At 34.0% G+C, this 24,779-nt stretch overlaps 1 protein-coding gene across 1 annotated transcript in view; it reads right to left on the bottom strand.

Moving 5' to 3' along the window:
* LRP1B (LDL receptor related protein 1B) overlaps positions 1–24,779 on the bottom strand; it is a 1,903,200-nt gene that overhangs the window by 344,660 nt on the left and 1,533,761 nt on the right. Inside the window, exon 43 of the mRNA XM_047873645.1 lies at positions 22,009–22,213. Coding sequence (XP_047729601.1) covers positions 22,009–22,213 — 205 coding nt within the window. The remainder of the gene's footprint in view (positions 1–22,008; positions 22,214–24,779) is intronic.

The following is a 24,779-nucleotide window of genomic DNA, read 5'->3' as shown; positions in this document are numbered from 1 at the left end:
TTTCTTTTCTTTTTTTATAATCAATGTTATTAACAACTTCATGTAAGCATAGTGCTCTCACTTCATGCCTGTGCCTGGAGCCTCTGACCATTCCTCAGGTGGTAGGAAATTAATGGCCCATGGGTCAAATCTCCAAACAAGAGGAAAGGACCAGAAGAAATATTTGTCTCCTTCCCACTACACTACTCGCCAATGGAAACTCCTGAAGTGTGAGAGTTTATCTGGCTTCTCTGAAGACAGTTTCAAGAGATGATGAAATCCATTGCACCTGATCCCAAGAAGTTGTCAGCTCTATAGCACACCTCTTCCTATATGCCCTTTCTCCTTTTCAGACCATTCACTTCTTCCCTCACTACTACTTCCTGGGATTTCATACCTAGTAAAGAACTAGAATATAAACTCTCTTCTGAGGCTCTTTTTTTTTTAATTAAATCTGAATGAGATAAATGTTTTCACATATTTTTTGTCCTTATCTGAATACAACTTCTATTATCATTTGTTTTAAATTGTTCTTTTAATTGACACATTACCATAACGGAAATCCACTATCAGTTAGAAGAAACAGAATGCAACTCTAAAAATGTCCACAAAGAAATGGAAACAATACTATCAAGTTATAATTAGATGCTATTACCCACCAAACTGTAGTCTGAGTTCTCTCTTCCCTGCCCCCCACCCTCCAACTCAGTAATAGAGTAAGTGTCACAGGGGTGTTAAATATATAATAGCAACACAATTCACCTTGCTTCCTAAGTCAATCAGAAATTTAAAACAGAATTAAGAAGATAATGACTTTTCACACTAATGTATTAACTTTAAATTGGTGCTGTTTCTGCATACCACCTGCTATCATTGATAAAGTCCTACATTTGGGGGGGAAACGTGCTGGGCACTGTGGACACCAAGATTTTGATAAATGCTATGCAAATTCATTCAGAAACTCTGAATCAGGTAAGAGAGATCCAAACTCTAAATTAAAAAAATATGATATTCTCATTTAGTGTATGTTTGATTATATCTTGAGTAAACTCCTTTATGTTTATAGTAGCCTATAATAGTGAATCCAAATTTTTACTAGGCATAACAATCAACTGGGAACTTTAAAATTGAGATCCACATCTCATTCAGGAATTCTGATTTAAATTGTTCTTGAATGGGGTAGATATCAGTATTACACAAAAGCTCCCCATGGGATTCTAATGTGCAATTAAGAAATTATTCTACATATTCTAATATATCATTGATAAATTAAGACGTATATGCTCTTTCCTCCTGTCTGAGGCAGCATTATTCTGGGCATTTAGTTTTGATTCAAGTAATATGCCCTTTAATGTCTCTACCATTAAGCATCTCCAGAGGTAGATGGTCTGGTCATTTGATAGCTTAGCTTTCTGAGGGGGCCAGTAGAAGCACATGAGGTACTGTTCCTGTTTCCCCACTGTACTGACCTCCAGGCTCCCAATACTGAGAATAGACACCTGGCTACTTTAGTCCTCAGTGTCTGGAATTAGGATCTTATCAGGATAAACTATTGACTATACAAATTTGCAGCTGCTACATTAGGATCACAGGATTCTGTTTGAATCTTGGTGGAAATATTAGCCTAAGAGTCTGCAGTAGTGCTTGCTTTTAGAAGTTCCTTCTTGCATGTAAGTATTTAGTTTTACCACCCTCTAAGATATACCTTTACTCAACATTATTTACATTTTCCTTCCATTTTTCTTTATTATTTTTATGATCTCTAATAATTAGGCAATAACTGAGCTTGTTTATCTTACTAACTTAATTTTAACTTAGTTTTAAATATTAGCTTGTCCTTTTAGTAATTTAACAACCTAATTGAAAATTATTAAATGTATTATATATCTTGATGGCCAACCATATTTTTTGATGATTTATTAGTCATGAGCTAGTAGAAATTACTTAGCATTTTGATTTTCATTAGCTTTTATATATTTTCAAAGCTCCCTGTGTAAACAAAAGATCTTGTTACAATAGCTTTGCAAATCTTAGGGCCATGGAAAATATCTATTTTTCATATTAAACAATTCTGTTCCCTTCAACTAAATCAAAGTAATATATAACTTCAAAGGTTTCCCTTAACGTCTTGGCTGCTGGGAAGCTCAGAAACAAGTGTATGTTTTTGTTTCTTATTACAGACATATTGTACCTGAGCTTTTATTTTAGACTAGTTTAAATCATTTTTTAACTAGTTTAAATAATAATTATTGTTTAAATAATAATTAAACCATAATTAATTTGTTTTAATAAATTTTCTGGCATTGTAAAAGTTTTCAAGAGTCAAACACAGAAAGAAATTTCAAGATACTGTCTCAAGCTTAAATAAATTTATGTTGGTTTTTATGCATGCAATTAACAAGAAATACATTAAAATCATCTAGAGACAATGCAAAAACTTAACCAGAGGGGTGCCTAGTTGGCTCAGACAGTTCAATGTCCAACTCTTGATTTCAGTTCAGGTCATGATCCCAGGGTTGTGGGATGGAGTCCCACTTCAGACTACATGCTAAGCCTGAAGCCTGCTTGAGATTCTATCTCTCTTTGCCTCTGCCCCCTGTCCTGCTTGCTGTCTCTCTCTCTCTTAACTCCCTCTCTCTCTCAAATTAAAAAAAAAAATAAAAAAAATTAACTAGACATTCAGAGAAAAATTCATGTAAGCTAATTCAGAATCTCCTGAATTTAAATATGAAGCTTTCCAATTTCCTACTTCCCCCTTACATATTGATTTATTTCACCAAAGAAAATATTTTTAAAACTTTTTGCACGCTTTGCCCTCTGTTTGGTTTCCAAGCAAAATTCATTAGGAAAAAATAGGTTTGTGTGTGTTTGCATGCACGTGCAAGATGGCTTTCCTTAGCTATCTGTTCTTTTTCTTTTTGCATATGAATTTCTACAATGAGGCAGGTGGGACAGGTGGCTGCTTTTGAAAATTTTGTCTGATGCTTAACAAATTGAAAGCTTCTAAGAAATACTAGATCAATCCATCAGTATCAGTATCAAATTCTGAAGGGACACCATTTATTTTCTGGCTGAATACAAGAGTTGCCCTGGATATTGACCATTTATTCTTTTCCAGAACACATCTCTTTTGAAAGAGCTCAGCTTCAGTAACACTTTAATTTGCATGACTAACCAAGCTGAACCATCACTGAAGTGTATGTGGATTTAAATCAAGGGGATTTATGGGGCGCCTGGGTGGCGCAGTCGGTTGAGCGTCCGACTTCAGCCAGGTCACGATCTCGCGGTCCGTGAGTTCGAGCCCCGCGTCGGGCTCTGGGCTGATGGCTCAGAGCCTGGAGCCTGTTTCTGATTCTGTGTCTCCCTCTCTCTCTGCCCCTCCCCCGTTCATGCTCTGTCTCTCTCTGTCCCAGAAATAAATAAACGTTGAAAAAAAAATTAAAAAAAAAAATAAATCAAGGGGATTTGTTCAAAATAAATGCCATTAACCCTACTGCAGTAACATTCTTATCTTACCAAATTGGATTATCAGTTGTACAGACTTCAGAAAATTACCCTGTATGGCTGACTGAGGCCCTCAAAATAGCTAATCTTTGATTTTGGTCTTTTTTTGTAAAGCTGTTTACTTTTTATTTTATTTAGGAAAACATTATTTTAATTTCTCTTTAGTTTATTCATCTATTTACTTATTGCTTCAGCAAATATTTGCTGAATATACCAATGCACCAGACTTTGGGTTATTTGCTTTTGGAAATACAAAGATGAAAATGAATTCTATTCTTGAGATGTTAGTGATCCTATAGAAGAAGGAATGAGGCACTTTATGATTTATTCTAATTGATATAACTCATGTTCAAACAAATGTACATGTGAGTGGTGAATGCAGTCACAAACTTTTAAATTGGGTATATTTTTTAACTTGCATTATTCAAGGAGAATTTTATAAAACTTAGCATTTGTTTACATTTGCTAGGTACCACTTTGCATATACTACTTTAAATCCTCAAAATACCCTCTATGAGGCATAAATTATCAGTTCTATTTTACAGAAGAAACTAAGACATAGAAAGACTAAGAAAATGTCTTAACTAAACTAAACCGTAGGTCAAGGATCCGAGTTTTAGACCGATGTCTATCTCTATAACCTAAACTTATTTATTTCTGCTATGTCATACTGCTTTGTGAGAGGTGGTAAGTTTTATTTTGCAGCTAAGATTGTCTGAGTGAATAAAATAATCAAGATATGGAATAATATTTTATACTTATTAATATGTAAAAAGATGTGTCCGAAGGCTCACCTATTTGAGTTCCACAAAATCAATGGCAGAATCACAAGAAGTTAGGGTTGGAAGAAAAATTCAAATAGCTTAAAATGTAGGAACTGTGATTCAAAAGACTAAGTTAATTGCTAAAGATCACATCTCTGTAGAACTAGATTCAGGATTTAAACCAGTGTCATTAAACATCACTTTCAGACTTCTTTTCACTCCTTTCTCATTCTTTCTCAGATACTGGTATTTGGCAATGTCATATCATCATATAAACTTCATTGTATTCGCTCTGTGATAAATGTATCCATCCTGGTTACAGATGATAAAATGTAGACAGCACAATCCACCATCTTTATTTCTACAATATTTAGGTCTCATGGTGAACCACTGTTTCAGTGTCTTTGGGCTCTGGTAAATTATGGCATATCATATGTACTTTAATAAATCTTATCCCATTTAAGCCCACTGGCAAAACATAGACATTCTGTTGTTTTAGAAATTTGTGGAACATGACTTTTATCTTTAAAAAAATTTTATAAAACAATAAATAAGGTATTTCCATTTTTCTATTCTGAGTTTTTATAAATCTATAAGCACTGACTTTTGCTTCTGAGAAGATGCACTAGACATATTTTTTTTGATTCTTCTCACTAAGTACAACTAAAAACCTGGAAATTACATATATAACAAATGTAAGAAGACAAAAGTAGAGAGAAGAAGGCAACACAGCTAGTGAACTTGGGACTAAGAAACAATATGTGGATGAGTTCCCTGGGCTTTATTTTTGCCTCATATAACCCAGACTTGGAACTGAGGAAGCTAACAACTCAGAAATGCCAATATGCACAGACAAACAATGACAAAAGCTTCCTCTCTCTAGGCAAAAGACCAGAAAAGATTATAACTAGAAGGCTCTATTCAATCCAAGCACCACATAAAAAACTGTGACCCATACACACCCACACCAGCAAAGGCCAAGTGGACAGCTTAAAGGCCAAGTGGACAGCCTGTGCTTAGACTCACATCTGGCTGTAGTGAGGTGCCCTCCCCTCTTCTGCAAGACTGCTGTCTGAAGAAGCCTAATGGAGAATTAGGACTTTTAGTATCGTCCAGGAATAATTAAACTAATCCACAGTGGTGACAGTGGAGACCAGCTGGAAGTTGTCACTCCCATCTTTGTCCAGAAGTAAAGAGACACACGATTGTGCCTTAGGTGTCAATACAGGCTGAGCGGGGGACTGTAGCTTCTACTTCACCTGGCACTAATAAGGCAAGACCTCACCTTCCTATGTCATAGTGATATCAGGGAAATCCAGTTAAAACAAAAGGCTTAAATAAGATGCAGAATTTCATACAATGAAAAAACAATGCCCAGGCTCAATGGAGAATCACTCATCATAACAAGAAATAGAAAGATCTCGAGAGACCTAGTCTGAGTGAGGAGTGTATTAATTTGTTCTATTTTTTCCATTAATATATAATAAATCTCTCCATGGAATGAATATGTATTTTATGTCATCATTTGTAATGGATTCATAGAATTCTACTGTCTTCTTCTTACCGTTTTATCACCTTTTCCATTAACTCACTATTCTTAAAGATTAGAAAGTTAAATTCAGGTTATAATTTCAATAGCTATTCATGACCAAGGACAATTAAAATATACAAAAGCCAATACTGATATAATAATCTGAACATTAAACTGTACTGCTTGAATTCAAGGAAGTGTCAACAATAATAAAAAACCTAAGCTTCAGTAGCCCCTTCAGTATTCACTAGTCAATGGGCTTATTTGTAATATACTCAACTGCAATGTCTGTTATGTAACTGGCAACAGTGAGCATCAGTTATTTATATTCCATTAGCTAATCTGTTGAAATTGAGGTTTACAGAATGCTTCTGGCAACAAACATCCATTCTATTTTTTTGTCTGTAGTCCTTATAGCTGTTCATAGGTGCAGAATCCCATGTGTTTGAGGCATTCTAGATAGAAAAGAAAGATAACTTGCTGCCAGGAGACCTTTCTACATTTCTCACTTTAAAACAATTTCTTATCTTAGTGGTTCTCAATGGAAGCAGTCCCATCCCTTCTGTGAGTTTCGGAAAGTTTTGGTTGGGTTTCACTTGGTTGTGGGATGGGAGTTGGACAGAGACATAGGAGGCATTTGACTAGGAAATTCAGTGGTCAGGGACCAGGAATCTGGTTGTACTGCAATATACAGGGCAGTGTTGTAAAAGGAACTGAGACTCAGCCAAGTTTAAAATGTTCTATGAGATATTTACAACGGTGCAAATGTATTTACAATTACGTGAATCTAGACTTGAACTCAACTTTACATATGTACAAAAGTATTTTTTTACAGAGCCCTTTACTTACTACTTTCAAGAAATGCAACTTCTACACAAATGGAGGGATGACTTCACTTCGCTGTGCTTAGATAATTATCAAGAACTTATTACCAATTTAAAAGAGTATCTAATCACTTTTTCCATTTCCTCCCTTAGTTTGTACATTTATATATTGAACTATGTCCTATTTTATTACAAATTACTTCTCATAACTCCTTTATATCATAATCTATGTATTAAATTGAGTTCAGAAAATTTATCTATAAATATAGGTATAACGTGGGGCGCCGGGTGGCTCAGTAAGTTGAGCGTCCAACTTTAGCTCAGGTCATGATCTCACAGTTCGTCAGTTCCAGCCCTGCATCGGGCTCTGTGCCGAAAGCTCAGAGCCTGGAGCCTGCTTTGGATTCTGTCTGTCTGTCTATCTGTCTCTCTCTCTCTGTCCCTCCCCTGCTCATGCTCTGTCTCTCTGTCTCTCAAAAATAAACATTAATTTTTTTTAATTAAAAAAAAAAGATAGGTATAATGCAACATTTCATTTAAGAATAGGAATGGGAATGTTACAGAACATTTTTTTTAATTAAAAAAAAGGTTATTGGCTCTCATAGAGAGTTGGAAACTATACTAATTAGCATTAGATACAATACACAGAAACATTAGAAAATAATGTAGCTTTTTTGGACCTTGGTTTCCAAATATACAGATTGTTCCAGTTAATGGTGGAAAATTTTTCAGTTCACTAAAACTTTTAGTGACTGCTAAAGCTGATGTTGGTTTTAAACCAAAAATTAAATTTTTTTAAATCCAAATATTTTACATCTTTTAAAAATTAAAATCACAACGTCTGTTCTTTGGTGACAGGATTTTGACTTGACTAAGTAATTCAAACTTATGTTGTCAGAAAATTCACTTTTCTAGGCATTAAAACTATTCTATAATTTTCAGAGTCCAGACCTCTGTAGATTTCATAATATCATTAAAACGATATTATCAAAAGAGTAGATATCATAGACATAAATAAAAATTTGATACAAAGATATACAGGAAGGAAGGAAGGAAAGGAGAAAGGATGATAGATGTCTTTATTCACTTATGGAATGAAATAATTGATTTAATAAGTAGAAAAATATTTGGTGCTATAAAAAAGTAAAATATCTAATATACTTGTGATTGATATTACCTATAATTGACTAGTGTTTTTTTAAACTTGTTTTCCTATTTTTAGTCAAAAGAGTTGATATCATCAGAATATATTTGTTTAGTAGGAAGATTATCCCATATCCTTCTCATTCTAAAGATGTATCTTAGGACTTAGTATTTTTGCTTTGGAATATACTCTGAAAAAAAACTTTGGACAAAGTTTCTCAAAGAATGTCAAAAATAAGAAACATCAGAATTGCAATTTCTAGGAACATGAACAGCATTTCTTTTGGAAAGGTTTGTGCCACTCAGGTAGCTGATGCCTTCCAAGAAATGATTAACACTTACAGGATTACTGGAGGGAGAAAGGCTATAATCACCTCGTCTTAGCCCCTGTTAATGTTAGTTATTGTTTCAGCTACTGGGACAACAAAAATGACAGATACAGAACAGAAATAAAACTGAAACGGAATGAAATTATTACCTATTTTTTCTTTTTTTTTTTAATTTTTTGTCCTAATAACTGGATCAGCCAGGAATATTAAATTGTATACTGTTAAGCAGAGAATGCCTTCCTCAATAAATACGTAGGTAGAATCCCATGCAAGTTAATGTGGTATTTAAATTTAGAAAAACCTGGGGCACCTAGGTGGCTCAGTCAGGTGAGCATGTGACTTTAGCTCAGGTCATGATCTCACTGTTCATGAGTTTGAGCCCCACGTCAGGCTCTGTGCTGAGAGCTCAGAGTCTGAAAACTGCTTCAGATTCTGTGTCTCCCTCTCTCTCTCCCCCTCGCCTCCTCTCTCTCTCTCTCTCTCTCTCTCTCTCTGTCTCAAAAATAAATAAAGATTAAAAAAATTTAAGTTACAAAAACCCAACAAATTATTATATTTATATCAGTACAAGTCAGACTTAAACCATGTATGCTTCCATTGTTTTATGACCTCACTCTAAGGTAAAATAGAATATTAAAACCTAACTCAGAGTTTGGCAGAGAAATTAAACATTGATGAATTTTTTAAAGTAAATATTAGTAGATAATTAAATTTCAAAAGTTAAATTTATTTTTAAAAACAGATCTTTTTTTACTGATTTTTTCTCATTTTTGAAAAGATTTTTTTCCCCTGATCTACTGATTAGTTATGGATTACATAATTTTCCCTTGATGAACTAAATGATTTGTAAGTCATACACCAGTATTTTTCAAATTTCTACAATGCTTAAGCCCGTAGTACACAATCTTTAAAAAATGGTTTTCTTGGGGTGCCTGGGTGGCTTAATTGGTTAAGTGTCTGACTCTTGATCTCAGGTCAGGTGTTGATCTCAGGGTCGTGAGTTCAAGTCCCATGTTGGTTGGACTCCACGCTAGGCATGAAGCCTACTTCAAAAACAGAAAACAAAACAAAACACTCTGCTATTTTCCTCATTGAAGATTTACAATGTGCATGAGAATATTAAAAGCTTTAAGATACAATGCAGTAAATAACAGTTTCCCTGGGGACATTTGATCTCTCTCTCTCTCTCTCTCTCTCTCTCTCTCTCTCTCTGTCTCTCCCTCTCTCATTCCACCTGCATTTCTTTGCTGTCATTTGTTTCACCCAAAATTAAACAAACAAACAAAAAAACCCCACACAATTATGCAAAGGAAATGTTCTTTTCTGCAATTATTATTTCTCTGGCCACTCCTTGATTTTGCCTTGTCTCTACCTTTTTTGACTTTACAGGTTGAAATGTTTCATGTCTCTACTTGATATTTCATGGTCAGAATCTTAAGTCTTTCAAAGAAGTTTTAAACCTTCATAACTTTACTTTCTACTTCCTAAATGTCATTCCTTTTAATCCCATGGTTTTCCCCATCATACATTTCTGCAGTGCCTTTTACAATACGTGCCAAAATATAAAAAAATAAAATTCATTACGTTGGTTTGCTGACCTGTTTTAAAAAACTATATACAAATTCAAAAGATATATATCAATCACATTAGTATGGTTGCCCAAGGATAGCAAAATAGGAGTGAGGAATAAATTGGAAACACACACACACACACACACACACACACACACACACACACACACAGAAGGAACAAGCACAGATGCTCAATTGAAGTCTAATGAATGATCTCAACTGGCTACATAGGAATTATTCAGATATGGAGCACTTAGCTTCTATGAGAATCTAAGAAGAAATCTGCTCTAAAAGGTATCCTTTGATTTCTAAGGCTTCAATTAAAAGGCACAGGCACAATTCAAATTAACAATTGATACTGGTCAAACATTTCTACATATAAGTTAGTTAAAAGATATAACTGAGAAAAACCAAAAGTCCTAAATGGATAGGGTATCAAAAAAACTGTTGTTTATTCAACAGTAATCATATAACAAGATAGTTTCCAGTGTTGTAAGACTTCTATAGTATTAGGCTATATATTCCTAGAATATTTTTTCAGAATAAATATGATTCTTTTCTTCAAGGGAAATATTTTGCTATTAAATTTTTAAACTTAAGCCAGATTGCATCTTTGACCTTTTTTTTTTTTTCAACGTTTATTTTATTTTTGGGACAGAGAGAGACAGAGCATGAATGGGGGAGGGGCAGAGAGAGAGGGAGACACAGAATCAGAAACAGGCTCCAGGCTCTGAGCCATCAGCCCAGAGACTGACGCGGGGCTCGAACTCAGGGACCGTGAGATCGTGACCTGGCTGAAGTCGGACACTTAACCGACTGCACCACCCAGGTGCCCTCTTTGACCTTTTCTAAAGACAACAAGAGATGACCTAGCTCCCCACTTATACTCTTAGTCTTATAGTTCTATGGCTATATTAGTAACAGATTACAAAAACAGCTAATTAATCATTAAAATAGGCAATTAAAGGTATAATGGATATCCAGAAATTTAAGACAATTTATAAAATGGCATTCAGGAATAAATAGCTCATATTCTGGTTACAAAATAATAATTAAAACGTAAGAGACAGTGGATACTGTAAAGTATACAATTTAATGATAATTCCATGTCACTGACCACAAACACTATGGCATAGCAACCACAGGATCCTGATAACTGGCAAAAGAATGAGGTAACTTTGGACCCATACATATGCCTTTATCCAATGAACATGGTAAAGTAATAGAACATAAAGACTGAAGGTAATGAAAATTGAGTTTTTATGTGTTATTTATTGGAGGATGGGTTACATACACCCAGGAAAACAAAACATTTTCAGTGTTTTCTTTGCATTTCAAATTATCATGGTCAGGTCATCATGGAGGGCCATTTAACCAAGCAATTTTCTTAGATAATACCATTATTAAAGTAAACAAAGACATAGAAAATTCTGCCTTTTTTGGTAAAGACTAACTCTAGCCCTAAATCCATGTGACATCTATAGAAAGGTCAGATCCTAACTGTTTCCTTAACTGCATGGAGACTTGAATTATATCTTGTGTATGCAAAAGTATTGTACAAAGTAAATTAACTTAACCGAAGTGGTAATGTCTATTTGAAAATGACAATTTTAACTAAGAATTTCACTAAGTATTTGAAGTATTTTTCAGAGGAAAAAAAAAGAAAGAAAGAAAAACTGATTGGTTCAGGTTTATTTCATAAGCCTAAATTGAGGCCTAAAAACAGAATTCATGAATAAATTTTGCCTTAAAAGGAAAAAAATGCTTAAAACTAAAATAAGTTGTCTCATCAAGTACCTTCAGTGAAATCAAAAATGAAAATGTTCAAAGGTGTGCTTAGAGAATCATCTGGCAGAAGTGGTGAGGTGGGGAGTGTTCATTATTAGGTATAAAAACAAATAACAGTTAAAATCAACACAAATAATGTTTTCTAATTTTGTGAAAATTAGAAGTCACTGAGAATTTAAATATGTAGAAAAGATGAGCCATATCCTTAAATCTAATCAAGTGGATAAAATATATGTTCATTCAAAGATGGCTAACAATACCAAAATAAATATTTGACATTTCAATTATAATTCTTAATATTGAGGTCAAATCTTATATTCAAAACAGAATTGCAATTATTAATTTACCTCCAACCTTTTCTTATTCTGAAGACCTTAAATTCATACACAGAGGATTATTTAAAAAAAGAAAAAAAAACTAGTTTTCTTTTTCTATAAAAGAGGACTTTAGGAACAGTGTCATGAGTTAAGTGCTAGTATCTACATTTGCCTTGGAACAGCCTTGAAAACATACAAACAAATAAATCAAACAAACAAACAAACAAACAACAATCCACCCACAAGCCAGTATGCACAGAGATCAGTCTTCTTCCACTTACTACATTAAAATAAAACATTGTTCAGCTTATCTTCAAGTAAGAAATCTGTGACATAGGTAGCCTGGAAAAATCATTATCTTGAAAAATAATCACTCTGTCTTTAAGGAGGGATTATGGGGGAGAAATATTAGTTGGGACTTTTATGGCTTTTGGAAGGAAGTAGGGGAAGGGACACTTTTATAAATAGCTATTAAGTATTTTTTTCATTGGCCTGAAATTTTGAGGTTCCTTATTATAATAATTTTAATGAAACTAAGATAAATGCAATAATGGAAAATTTGGAATCATCTAAGTCCTGTTTCCACTGCATTTGCACTGAAACAGAGAGAGAGATGGCCAAGACAGCACACCCGCTCCCTCTAAAGTGGTTCCTACACCACTGCATTTACTGAGTGGCCTCAGCTGAATGACACCCCAATGCAACTCCCATGTTGCTGCACCTAGTGGGCAGCATTGCCTAGGACCAGCACACCCTCAAAGCAGCTCCCCCTCGTGGCATCCTGCAGGTGGCCTCAGCCTGGACTGGTGCTACCCCCAAAATGGCTCCTACTCCAGGGTGTGAGAGACAACCCCACCCACAAGTGTGCCCACAGCAGTCTCAACTCAGCCACAAGAGAATGGCACACAGGGGTTACCACTGGAGGACCTGATTCCAGTGACCAGAGGGGAATATTCTTCTGGGCTCCATAGGATACCTTCCACATAAAGCCACTACTTTCAACACTAGGAGATATAGTTGATCTACCCAATATATAGAAATAAACACAGAGAGTCAGGCAAAATGAGGAGACAGAGGAATATATTCTAACTAAAGCAAAAGAGGAAACCTTAGAGGAAAAAACAAAACAAAACAAAACAGAAACTAAACTGAATTGAGAAAAGCAATCTATCTAATAAAGAGTTCAAAGTAATGGTCATAAAGACACTCACAGAACTCAGAAGAAAGGATGAAAACGATGAGAACTTTAAGAAAGAGTCAGAGAGATACTTTTAGAAATCAGAACTGAAGAATATAATATAAACATTTAAGAAATAATAGCTAAACCTTTCCTAATCTAGGGAAGGAAACAGACTTCTAGGTTCAGGAATCAGAGAGCTCCAAACCAAATGAACCCAAAGAAGTCTACACCAAGACATGTTATAATTAAAATGTCAAAATTTAAAAATGGAGAATCTTAAAAGCAATATGACAAAAGTACCTAGTTACATACAAGGCAACCCTAAGACAATCAGTGAATTTTTTCAGCAAAAAATGTGTAGGCTGGAAGGGAGTAGCCCAATATATTCAAAGTGCTGGAAAAAACAAAACAAAAACAAAAACAAAATACCTTACAACCCAAAATACTCTACCTGGCAAGATTTTAATTCAGAACTGAAGGAGAGATAAAGAGTTTCTCAGACAAAGTTAAGGTAGCTCATCACAACTAAATCGGCCTTACAAAAAATGTGAAAGGGACCTCTTATTTTTTAATGTTTATTGATTTATTTTGAGAGAGAGTGGGGCAGAGAGAGAATCCCAAGCAAGTTCCATGCTGTCAGCACAAAGCCAAACCGAGGGCTTGATCTCATGAACCATGAGATCATGACCTAAGACGAAATCAAGAGTTGGATGCTTAACTGACTGAGCCACTCAGGCAGCCGACAGAGGGACTTCTTTAAAAAGAAGAAGAGGGGGCGCCTGGGTGGCGCAGTCGGTTAAGCGTCCGACTTCAGCCAGGTCATGATCTCGTGGTCCGTGAGTTCGAGCCCCGCGTCGGGCTCTGGGCTGATGGCTCGGAGCCTGGAGCCTGTTTCCGATTCTGTGTCTCCCTCTCTCTCTGCCCCTCCCCCGTTCATGCTCTGTCTCTCTCTGTCCCAAAAATAAATAAAAAAAAAAAAAAAAAAAAAAAAAAAAAAAAAAAAGAAGAGGCCATAACTAGACATAAGAAAACTATAAAAGAAAAAACTCTTAGTAAAGTAAATATATAATAAAGGTAGTAGATCGACCACTTATAAAGCTAGTATGAAGGGTAAATGACAAAAGGAATAAAATCAACTATAGGTACAGCAATTAGTTAAAGAATACACAGGGGCACCTGGGTGGTTCAGTTGGTTGAGCATCTGACTTTGGCTCAGGTCATGAGATCTCACAGTTCACGAGTTCGAGCCCCACATTGGGCTCGCTGCTGTCAATGCAGAGCCTGCTTCAGATCCTCTGTCTATTTCTCTCTCTGCTCCTCTTTCTTTCTCAAAAATAAACATTAAAAAAATACTCAAAATTTAAAGATGCAAAGTATGACCTCAAAACTATAAAACATGGTTAGATAGTAATAACTTAGTGTTTTAGAACGTGTTTTATATTTTTTAATTTTATTTAAAAATTTTTAAGTTTATTTATTTGAGAGTGAGACAGAGAGAGCAGGCAAAGGAGGGGCAGAGAGAAATGGAGAGAGAATCCCAAGCAAGCTCCATGCTGTCAGTGTGGAGCCTGATATGGGGCTTGAACCCACAAACCTCAGGATCATGACCTGAGCCAAAACCAAATGTCAAATACTTAACTGACTGAGTCACCCAGCTGCCCCTTTTTATTTTAGAGAAAGAGAGCATGAGTGAGTTGGGGAGAGGGGCAGAGAGAGAGAGAAATTATCTTTTTTTTTGGTCTTTTTTGAAAGGTTATTTATTTATTTTGAGAGACAGAAAAAGAGAGAGAGAGGTCACAAACATGGGAGGGGCAGAAAGAAAAGGAGAGAGAGAATCCCAAGCAGGCTCTGTGCTGTCAGTGAAGAGCCCTACATGGGGCTGGAACTCATCATAAACCATGAGATTATGACCTAAGCTGAAATCAAGAGTCAGATGCTTAATCGACTGACCCATCCAGGCATCCCAAGAGAGAGAGAGAATCTTAAGCAGGCTCCACACCCATCACAGAGCCTGATGTGGGGCTCAATCCCACAACCTAGCGATCTTGACCTGAGCTAAAATCAAGAGTCAGACACCCAACTGACTGAGCCACCCAGGCACCCTTAGAATATGTTTGATCTTAAGGGACCCTCAACTTAAAGTAGACTTATTATATGTAATATATACTTCCGTATATTACATATATATTATATATTACATATATGTAATATATACACATATAATATATGAAATATATACATATATAATATATTTAATATATATATATATAATAGTGTAATATATATGAACACCAATGTAACCACAAATGAAAAACTATATAATTATACAAAAAATAAAGAGTAAGTAATCTAAACATGACACTAAAGAACATCAATCATAAGGGAAGAAAGCAAAAGAAGAAGAAAAGGACACGAACTACAAAAAACGGTTAGAAAACAATTAACAAAATGGCAATTACATACCTATCAATAATTACTATAATTACTACAAATGTAAATGTACTAAATGTGTCAATCAAAAGACATAGGATGGGTGGCATTGGTGGTACAATGTTGAGCATACTACCTTCCAAAAGACATAGGTGAATAGATTAAAAAAGAAAAGTTCCATGTCTATGTTGTCTACAAGACAGTCACTTCAGACCTACAGACATACAGGATGAAAGTAAAGGGATGGAAAGAGATATCTCCATGCAAATGGAAGCAAAAAGAAATGTGGGTAACAATACTTATAGCAGACAAAAACAGACTTTAAAACAAACTGTAACAAGAAACAAAGAGGACATGACATAGTGATAAAGGGATCAATCCCCCAAGAGAATATACCGATTGTAAGTATCTATTCACCTAACACTGGAGTACCTAAAAATTTAAAGTAAATATTAACAGACATAAAGGGAGAAATTGACAGTAATACAGTCATAGTAGGAGATTTTAACACCCCAGATACATCAATGAATAGATTATCCAGACAGAAAATAAATAAGGAAACATTGGCCTTCAACTACATTAGACCACATGGACTTCATAGATATATACAGAACATTCCATCCCCAAACTGCCAAATATATTGCTTTCAAGTGCACATGAAACATTCTCCAGGAGAGGTCACATGTTAGGCTACAAAACCAGTCTCAATAAGTTTAAGAAGTATTTTTCCTTACCACAATGGTAGGAAACTAGAAATCAGTTACAAGAGAAAAAGTAAAATTTCACAAAAATGTACAGATTGAACAACGCTACTAAGCAATGAGTCAATGAAGAAATTAAAGAGGAAATAAAAAAATACATGGGGACAAGTGAAAATGGACACAAAATACTCTAAAATCTATGGGACTCGGCCAACAAAAAAAAGTTCTAAGAGGGAAGTTTAGAAGTGATGCAGTCCTACCTTGAGAAACAAGAAAACTTCAAATAAACACCTAACCATATATATAACCAGAAAAGAACAAACAAGGCCCAAAATTAGTAAAAGGAAGATAATAATAAACATCAGAGCAGAAATAAATGACATAAAGACAAAAAATAGAAAAGATCAATACAACTCAAATAAAGTTCTTTAAAAGGCTAAACAAAATTGAGGCATCTGGGTGACTCAGCAGGTTAAGCAACTGACTTTGGCTCAGGTCATGATCTCACTGCTCATGAGTTGGAGCTCTGTGTCAGGCTCTGTGTTGACAGCTCAGGGCCTGGAGCCTGCTTCGGATTCTGTGTCTCCCTCTCTCTCTGCCCCTCCCCTGCTCACGCTGCCTCCCTCTCTCTCTCTCTCTCTCAAAAAGAAATAAGCATTAAAAAAATAAGGAAGAAAAAGACTAAACAAAATTAATAATCTTTAGCCAAATTCATCAAGAAAAAAAAGAGGAGCTAAATACATAAAATCTGAAATCAAAGAGTCCAAGTTACAACTAACAACACAGAAATACAAAGGATTATAAGAGACTACTAAGAATAATTGTATGCCAACAAATTGGACAACCTAGAAGAAAAAGGATAAATTCCTAGAAATGTACAATCTTCTAAGACTGAATCAGAAAAAAAAAATAGAAAAAATGTGAACAGAAGGATTACTAGCAATGAAACTGAATGAGTAATCAAAAACCTCCCAAAAAACATTTTACTAAACATATGAAGAACAGTTAATACCTATTCTTCTCAAACTATTCCAAATAGTTAAAGAGGAAGGGATGCTTCCAAATTTATTCTACGAGGGCAGCATTATTCTGATACCAAAACCAGACAAAGGCACTGCAAAAAAAAAGAGAAAATTACAGCCCAATATCCTTCATAAACATACATGTCAAAATTCTCAACAAAATACTGAATTCAAATAAAAAGGGCAAGAGGACATGAATAGACAGACATGTTTTCAAAGAATATACAGATGTATGCCAAAACATACATGAAAAGATGCTCAACATCACTAATCATCAGGGAAATACTAATCAAAACCAGAATAAAATATTAGCTCATTCCTGCCAGAATGGCTAGTATCAAAAGCAAAGGAACAAACAAACAAACAAGAAATATTGTTAGCAAGGATGTGGAAAAATGGAAATGGTAATGTGCTGATGGTGATGCAGCCAGTATGGAAATGAATATGGAGGTTCCTCAGAAAATTAAAAATAAAAATCCATATAATTCAGCAATTCCACTTCTGGGTATTTATCCAAAGAAAACAAAAACACTAATTTGAAAAGATATAGGCACCCATATGTTCGTTGCAGTATTATTTACAATTGCCAAGATGAGTAAGCAACATAAGTGTCCATTGATAGATCAGTGCATAAAGAATATGTGATATATATAAATATAAACATAAAAATAAATATAAATAATATAAATGTGTGGTGGCAGTGAGAATATTTAAAATCTCTTTCAGCAGCTTCATACATAACAATACAGTATTGTTAAATACAGCCAGCTAGAAAGTATCCTGGTTTAGACAGGAGTGCAAAATGGAGAGGTGAAATCTTTACTAGGTATATAACTCAGCCATAAAAAAGAACAATCTTGTGCCTGTTGTGAAAACATAGATGGACCTAGAGGGTATTATGCTACATGAAATAAGTCAGAGAAAGTCAAATACTGTATGCTCCCATTTACATGTGGAACCTAAAGAACAAATCATCAAACAAAACAAAAATAGACTCACAGAATAGACAAAATCTTTAAAAGAGTTAATAAATAGTCTCTAGATTAAATTTTGAAAACAACATTAGAGGATTTTAAAAATCTATTGTTCATTGTATTACCAAAACATTACATTTATCTTAAATTAAGTAGAAATCAATGAAAATAAAGATAAGGAAATCTAGATGGCCATAAGAATGTAATAAATTTTGAAATATTTTCTCAGTTTTGGGGTCCGATAGTATTTTTTTGATGATGATGATAAAGCTACTTTATGGAAGAAGTAGAGGAAAAGTATATGTAATTCTTTGTTATTTGAGACAAAATTGGTTGGTGTCCTATGCAGGAATAAAACCATAACCGTTAAACTAATGCTCTCTTGCCAACACTTAACATCTCTACAGGAAAGAAACCTTTTTTCCCCAATTTTATTGAGATGTAATTAACATATAATATTGTGTAAGTTTAAAGTACAAGATGATGATCTGATATTGTATATGTTGCAAAATGATTGCCACAATGAGTTTAGTTAATACATCCATCACCTCATATAGTTAGAATTTGTGTATGTGTGTGATGGTGGTGAGAATATTTAAAATCTCTTTCAGCAACCTCAAATAAACAATACAATATTCTTAACTATAGCCAGCCAGAAAGTATACTGGTTTATACAGGGATACAAAGTGGAGAGTTGAAACTTTAACTAGGCATATATATTTTTTTAAATGTCAAAATAAATCCTTTAAGTTATATTAGAGATCTGATGACTGAGCCCCTTAGAGTAACTATAATTACCATACATAAGAATATACTGTGGGGATAAAAGCAAAGAGGTATATAAAAAAAATAAATTGAAGTGGATAAAGCATTACTATAAGGCACTATGGAAGCATTTTCTGTATCATGACATAGGAGAAAATAATACCACATCCAGACAATTATTTTCCTGTTTTCCTATTTTTTTGAAATGCATTATCGAATAAGTTCATTTAGAGTTTCTTTGGTGTATTCTGAGGGATATACTTTTTGTATTTTATCCACATAATAACCCTGAAAGTTAGGTAGAGTTAGTTTCGCATATTGGAAAACTAAAATTTATGAAGATTAATGATTTGCTTGAGGTCACGTGGCCTTTATTTTTATTTTTTTTTTACTGATGATAGCAAATTTTCATCTAATAGCTACTATTTTATTTTGTTAAAAAATGTATTTAATTTATTTAAGCTAAGAAGAAAAGAAATACAATTTACCCATTTCTCCCATCTTCAACCACCTCTTGTAACCACCAATCTGTTCTCTGTAACTGTGAGCATGTTTTTTAAATACATTTTTATTGTGGATATTAATTTTGTTAATAACGAATATATGTGTACAAGGGAAGAAGGAACATAGTTGCAGAAAATGGGGTAGAAAAACCCAGAGGATATCTTCCAAACCAAGGCATGAGGCAAAGGCCCTAGGGATAAAAAAACATTATCTTGATACAGAGCAGCTGAACATGATGAGCACTGAAAGAAATCTGTGGAAGTAAAGAATACTCTAAGGCGAAAAACCTCAGGCAGGACAGCAGGCAACATAAGCATGGCCACTCATAAGTATGGCCACTAAAGCTGTGCTTACACAAATAACATAGCAATGTTGTCCCTCTCCACAACTCAACTACCCTCACAAACAAAATAAGTAGGCTGCTGCTGCTGCTGCTGCTGCTGCTTCCTCTCCTTTTTTTTTTTTTTTTTTTTGTAGGCTGGTTCTTAAAGTCACTGAACAATACACAATATCCTCTGATGTGAATATGTAAAAATATGACTTCTATGAGGTTGTTTTGTTAGTTTGTTTTTTATGATTCCACATGTAAGAGAGGTCATAAAATATTTGTCTTTTTCTGACTTATTTCACTTAGCAGAAGGCCCTCAATTTCCATCCACACTGTTGCAAGTGGCAAATATCACTCTTTTTGATGGCTGAATAATATTCCATTTTACAAATATACCATATTTCTTTATTCATTTGCCTATGGATGGACGCTTGGGTTGCTACCACATCTTGCCTTTTGTAAATAATGCTGCAATCAACATAGGGGTCCATATACCTTTTCAAATTTGTATTTTTGTTTTGTTGGTTTAAATACTCAGAATTGCTCGATTATGTGGTATTTCTATTTTTAATTTTTTGAGGAACCTCCATACCATTTTCCATAGTGGCTGCACCAATTTACATTTTCAACATCAGTACATAGTGTTCCTCTTTCTCTACATCCTCTCCAACACTTATTTCTTGTCCTTTTGTCACGAGCCATTCTAACAGGTAAGAGGTAATATCTCATTGTGGTTTTGATTTGCATTTTCCTGATGATTAATAATGTTGAGCATCTTTTCATATGTTTGTTGACCATCTGTATATCTTTTTGGGAAAAATGTTTATTCCATTCTTCTGCCCATTTTTCTTAATCAGATTGTTTGTATTTTTGCTATTGAGTTGTGTGAGTTTCTCTTATTTTGGATATTATCCCACATGGATTTTAATGGGAAAAGATAGATCAAGAATTTGATTACAGCTATTGCCTTTACACAAATTGAACTCATCAGGTCTTAGCTCATTATTCTCATGTTCCTTAAGCACTCAACTGTCCTACATCAGTACTACGCAAAGTACTCACTCCACAATTAGATGAGGTACCTGTACTGGAATGTAAATCAATATATTTCTTCTTTATTCAAGAAACTCTCTATCACTCTGTTTCTGCCTCTCTCTCTCTCTCTCACACACATAGACATAAACATATCTATAGCTACATATATCAATACATATGCATATATGTGTATATATAATTAATTGCACAGGGAAATTTTTCTGTATCTATAATATATTAATATATAATGCATATTTATACACATACATAATATACAGGCGTATATGTATATATCTTTATAGGTCTACCTTCGATTAAATTAAACCGTACGCTTAATGATAGAGATTAGGCATTAACAAACTATGGCATGCTAGCTGATTGCTTGTTTGTGTAAATCAAGTTTTACTGAAATACTGTCACACCCATTCATTTACATATTCCCTACATCTGCTTTTAGTACTTTGAGGCATTATAGTTGTGTAGAGACAATATGGCACACAAAGCTTAAAATATTTACTATGTGGCCCTTTAGGAAACGCAATGGAGGAGTAAAGAGCCTCAGGATCATTTTGTCCTTCAGGCATGCACCAGGCTGGGGCTGAACAGGTAAAGGTTTCTCCAGCCCTATTACCACCAAGATCTCAACTTCCTGAGCCATGAGCATTCCCAGTTTCCAAACACTACTTCCAAACACTACTTCCAAAGACTACTAGGGTAAGCGGGGAAACGCTAGACTCTGACTATTCTATGGGCCCTAAATACCTGCTGTAAAGGCTCTACAGGGGCAGCATAAAGACTGTTCCATTAACATTATTTGGAACTCAGAGGAAAGAGAGAACATGCATGACTATGAAAGGATTCCCATTCTTCTCTCTTCAAAACTTTTTGGGTTGCTTTATGGACCCAAGCACAGAAAGAGGATTATTTTCTTCTTTTCCAATGTTCTTTTATCCTAGGGCAGCAAACCAATTTCATTTCACATTAAAAAACAACAAACAAACAAAAAAACTAATAATAAAGCTTATGCAATCACTCTAACAATTCCATTTCAATTAATAATTAGGAAAAACTCAGTTATTGTTTCTCTAGAATAAAGTTTGTAAGAGTTAGACTGTCTCTATGGTAGCAAATGCACTTGAACAAATTTTTCAAAATATTATCCACAGTCTTCTTTTTCATTTTATATTCAATTGGATTGGTTCAAACAATTCCATATTTTGAAATCCCTTGATAAGCATATTTCAGACAAGCATAAAGCCTATTTCTTTCAAATGTATAATTGCTTAAATCTATAATCAAGAAATTCTCAGTTAACTTACGTATCTCTGGGATCCATCATATTCACACCTTTCAATTTTTCCTAGGCTGCCATCTGAGAAATACAGCTTCTCTGCACGGTGATCAATGGTGAGACCATTTGGAGTGAGTATGTCGGTACTGACCACCACTTGAGCATTTTTTCCCGTTAGGGTGGATCTCATGATACTTGGATGCTGTTCATTCCAGTTGGTCCAAAACATTAAGCTAATTAAAATAAAAATTGTGATAATATATTAAAACTTTCATTAACAATAGAGACATTAGGAACATGGTGATGTCAAGCTATTTAAAAAGAAGCAAAGAGATTTGTCTCAATTCTATGACCCTTAACAAAGTCTAAATAAAAGTAGAAATATATATTTATATATGCATATATGTTTTTCTCAGTTTCTTAAAAAAACCTGGAAACTATTTCTGAGAAATAATTATCTTGTACATTCTCTCAAATAACAATTAAATTGAGTCAGTTTGATGTACAGTAAGAATTTATTTAAATCACACACAAAACAGTTATCTTAAATTTTCTATGAATTGCAAATGTATTCTAAATTATTAATATCATATTTCAGCAGATTGAGTAAATTGTTTTAGATATCATTCTTAACCTAACTATATTTCTTTTCCTTAATTGGTAAATATCAACATCTCTTTTCCTTCCTGGTTTGCTTTTAAATTTTGCATTCTCCTTTGTATATGCTTTAGAGAAATACAATTAATAAACTCCTATATTTCTTTAGTTTCTTTTTTTTTCTCTTGTCTCTTTGTCAATGTAATTTTTCTATAAATAACAGTATTGCTTTTGGAATTTCAGAGGTTATTCTCAACTCCCTAAAAATATTATCTATTACTTACAGATTTTATAGAATGATTTACATCAATGTCTGTCAATCTATTCTTTGAGGAAGCCTTTACAAGTCACTGTTAAGAGTAGAGAGTCTATAGAGTTCCAGTTTCTAATCCCTATTTTTACTGAAATATTTTTTCTTTCTATTCTTCTACCTATAAGACTGTCCCTAAGAGTTTATTTGAAGACTGATTATTGCTGTTTAGAATGATACAAAGGAAGGAAGGAAGGAAGGAAGGAAGGAAGGAAGGAAGGAAAGAAGGGGAAAGGAAGAACTGAAGAAAGGAGAAAGAGGGAGAGGTTGACAGGCAGCCCTCTTTAAATATCTGAAAAAAATATGCTTAATATATACTGACAGAGAAAAACTATTTAATATTTACAGTAAGATCGTATATACTATTCCTATGTGTAATCATTTAAAGGTCATGCAGAATTATAGCCAACAAAATTTTCAATAGGTGGTTTTTGAATATTATGCAAATATTTACTACTGAACAATATTCAAATTCACAACAAAATCTTTCTACTTGCTAATTTAAAATATAACCACTACCAATTAAGAAAAGCTGGGTCAACTATGCTCTTTGTTAAAATATTTCATAGCCTTTTCTTCTATCCTGTGGAGCATAAAAGTGTTCTAAGTGAGCAAGTATCAAAATTTTTTGTCATATGAATGAGTAAATTTGCAAAAAACAAATGACATTCCACTTTCTTAAATTATGCAGTTTTATCCACACACTTCTAAAAGAATAAAAATAAAACATTAGTTAAATAAAGCATTTATAATGTATACATAAAGTATTAAATACATAAACAGTTTACCTGCAGTATTTTCCTAAATTATTGGCTTTAGAATTATAGAATTTCTGAGGTATTAGTGTTTCTTTAATTCAACTTTTATTTCAAAAATAAAACAGAGGCCAGAGAGCTTGAGTGATTAAGATTGTAGGAACTGAATCAAGTTTTGGACTCAAATAGTTTTGTTTTTTTTTTACCCAGAATTTAAGATTTTGTTTTAAAATTTCTGTTAACTGACATTTTCAACAGTTATTTGAAAATGTCATTGATAGGCATAATGAGAAAATATTTTTATACTTGAAACTTTAGTTCTATGTAATTCTACAATTAAAACATGTTGGTGTGTTTGATTATAATTTACAGTTCACTATATGCAAGATGAAAGTGTAATTTTAGCTTATGTAATAAATACTATATGAAACTGATCACTTATTATCAGTGATCTCTCTTATGTTTATTTCAAAATCGTCTAAGAAATCCCTTTGATTAGCTGTAGAACAGTTAAAATTGTGCTAAGATTCTCCTGGTGAACCGTCAGGATCCATGCAGTCAATTCAAAACCAAACTGTACAGTGACAGGTCAATGCTGTAGCAGAGCTAGCTTTGCCCAGGCACCAGAAGGGCTGTACCCATCTGAACTGTCACTGGAGCTGTCTGGGGAATCAACTTGCAACCTTCAGAGCCTTCATTTCTGAGATGAAAGTTTCAAGTAAATTGTATAATCTCATCTTCTAGCTCTGTAAGTGTCTGGATTTAGTGATTCACACACTGAGTAGTTTATGCACTTCTTTCAAGTGGTCAGGGTCAGTGTTTATCAGTAATTGTTTCATTTATTCTTCATTTTTTTTTTTACCACATGTAAAAAGAGCTCTTCTGTTTCTATTTAGTGACAGCCAAATTAGTCTGATCTTTATTTGTTTAATTTAAGAACAAAAGGACTTTCTAGTTGTTAACAAATGTTCTTAACATTGTAAGAAAGTAGAAATATATGGGTATCTTTTTTCTACATAACCCAAGCTTTGTTCTTCTTTGTTGTATAATTGCTTCCTTATGGCATCCCCCTGAAACATGAATTTCTTCTAATTTGCTTAGTTTTTATTCACTCTATATTATAGCCTGAGCATTTTC

The sequence above is a fragment of the Prionailurus viverrinus genome, chromosome C1 (genome assembly GCF_022837055.1).
Source record: "Prionailurus viverrinus isolate Anna chromosome C1, UM_Priviv_1.0, whole genome shotgun sequence".
NCBI classification, from domain to species: Eukaryota; Metazoa; Chordata; class Mammalia; order Carnivora; family Felidae; genus Prionailurus; species Prionailurus viverrinus.
Note: the sequence above shows the minus strand (reverse complement) of the source record. Positions and strands in the feature narration are given on the sequence as shown.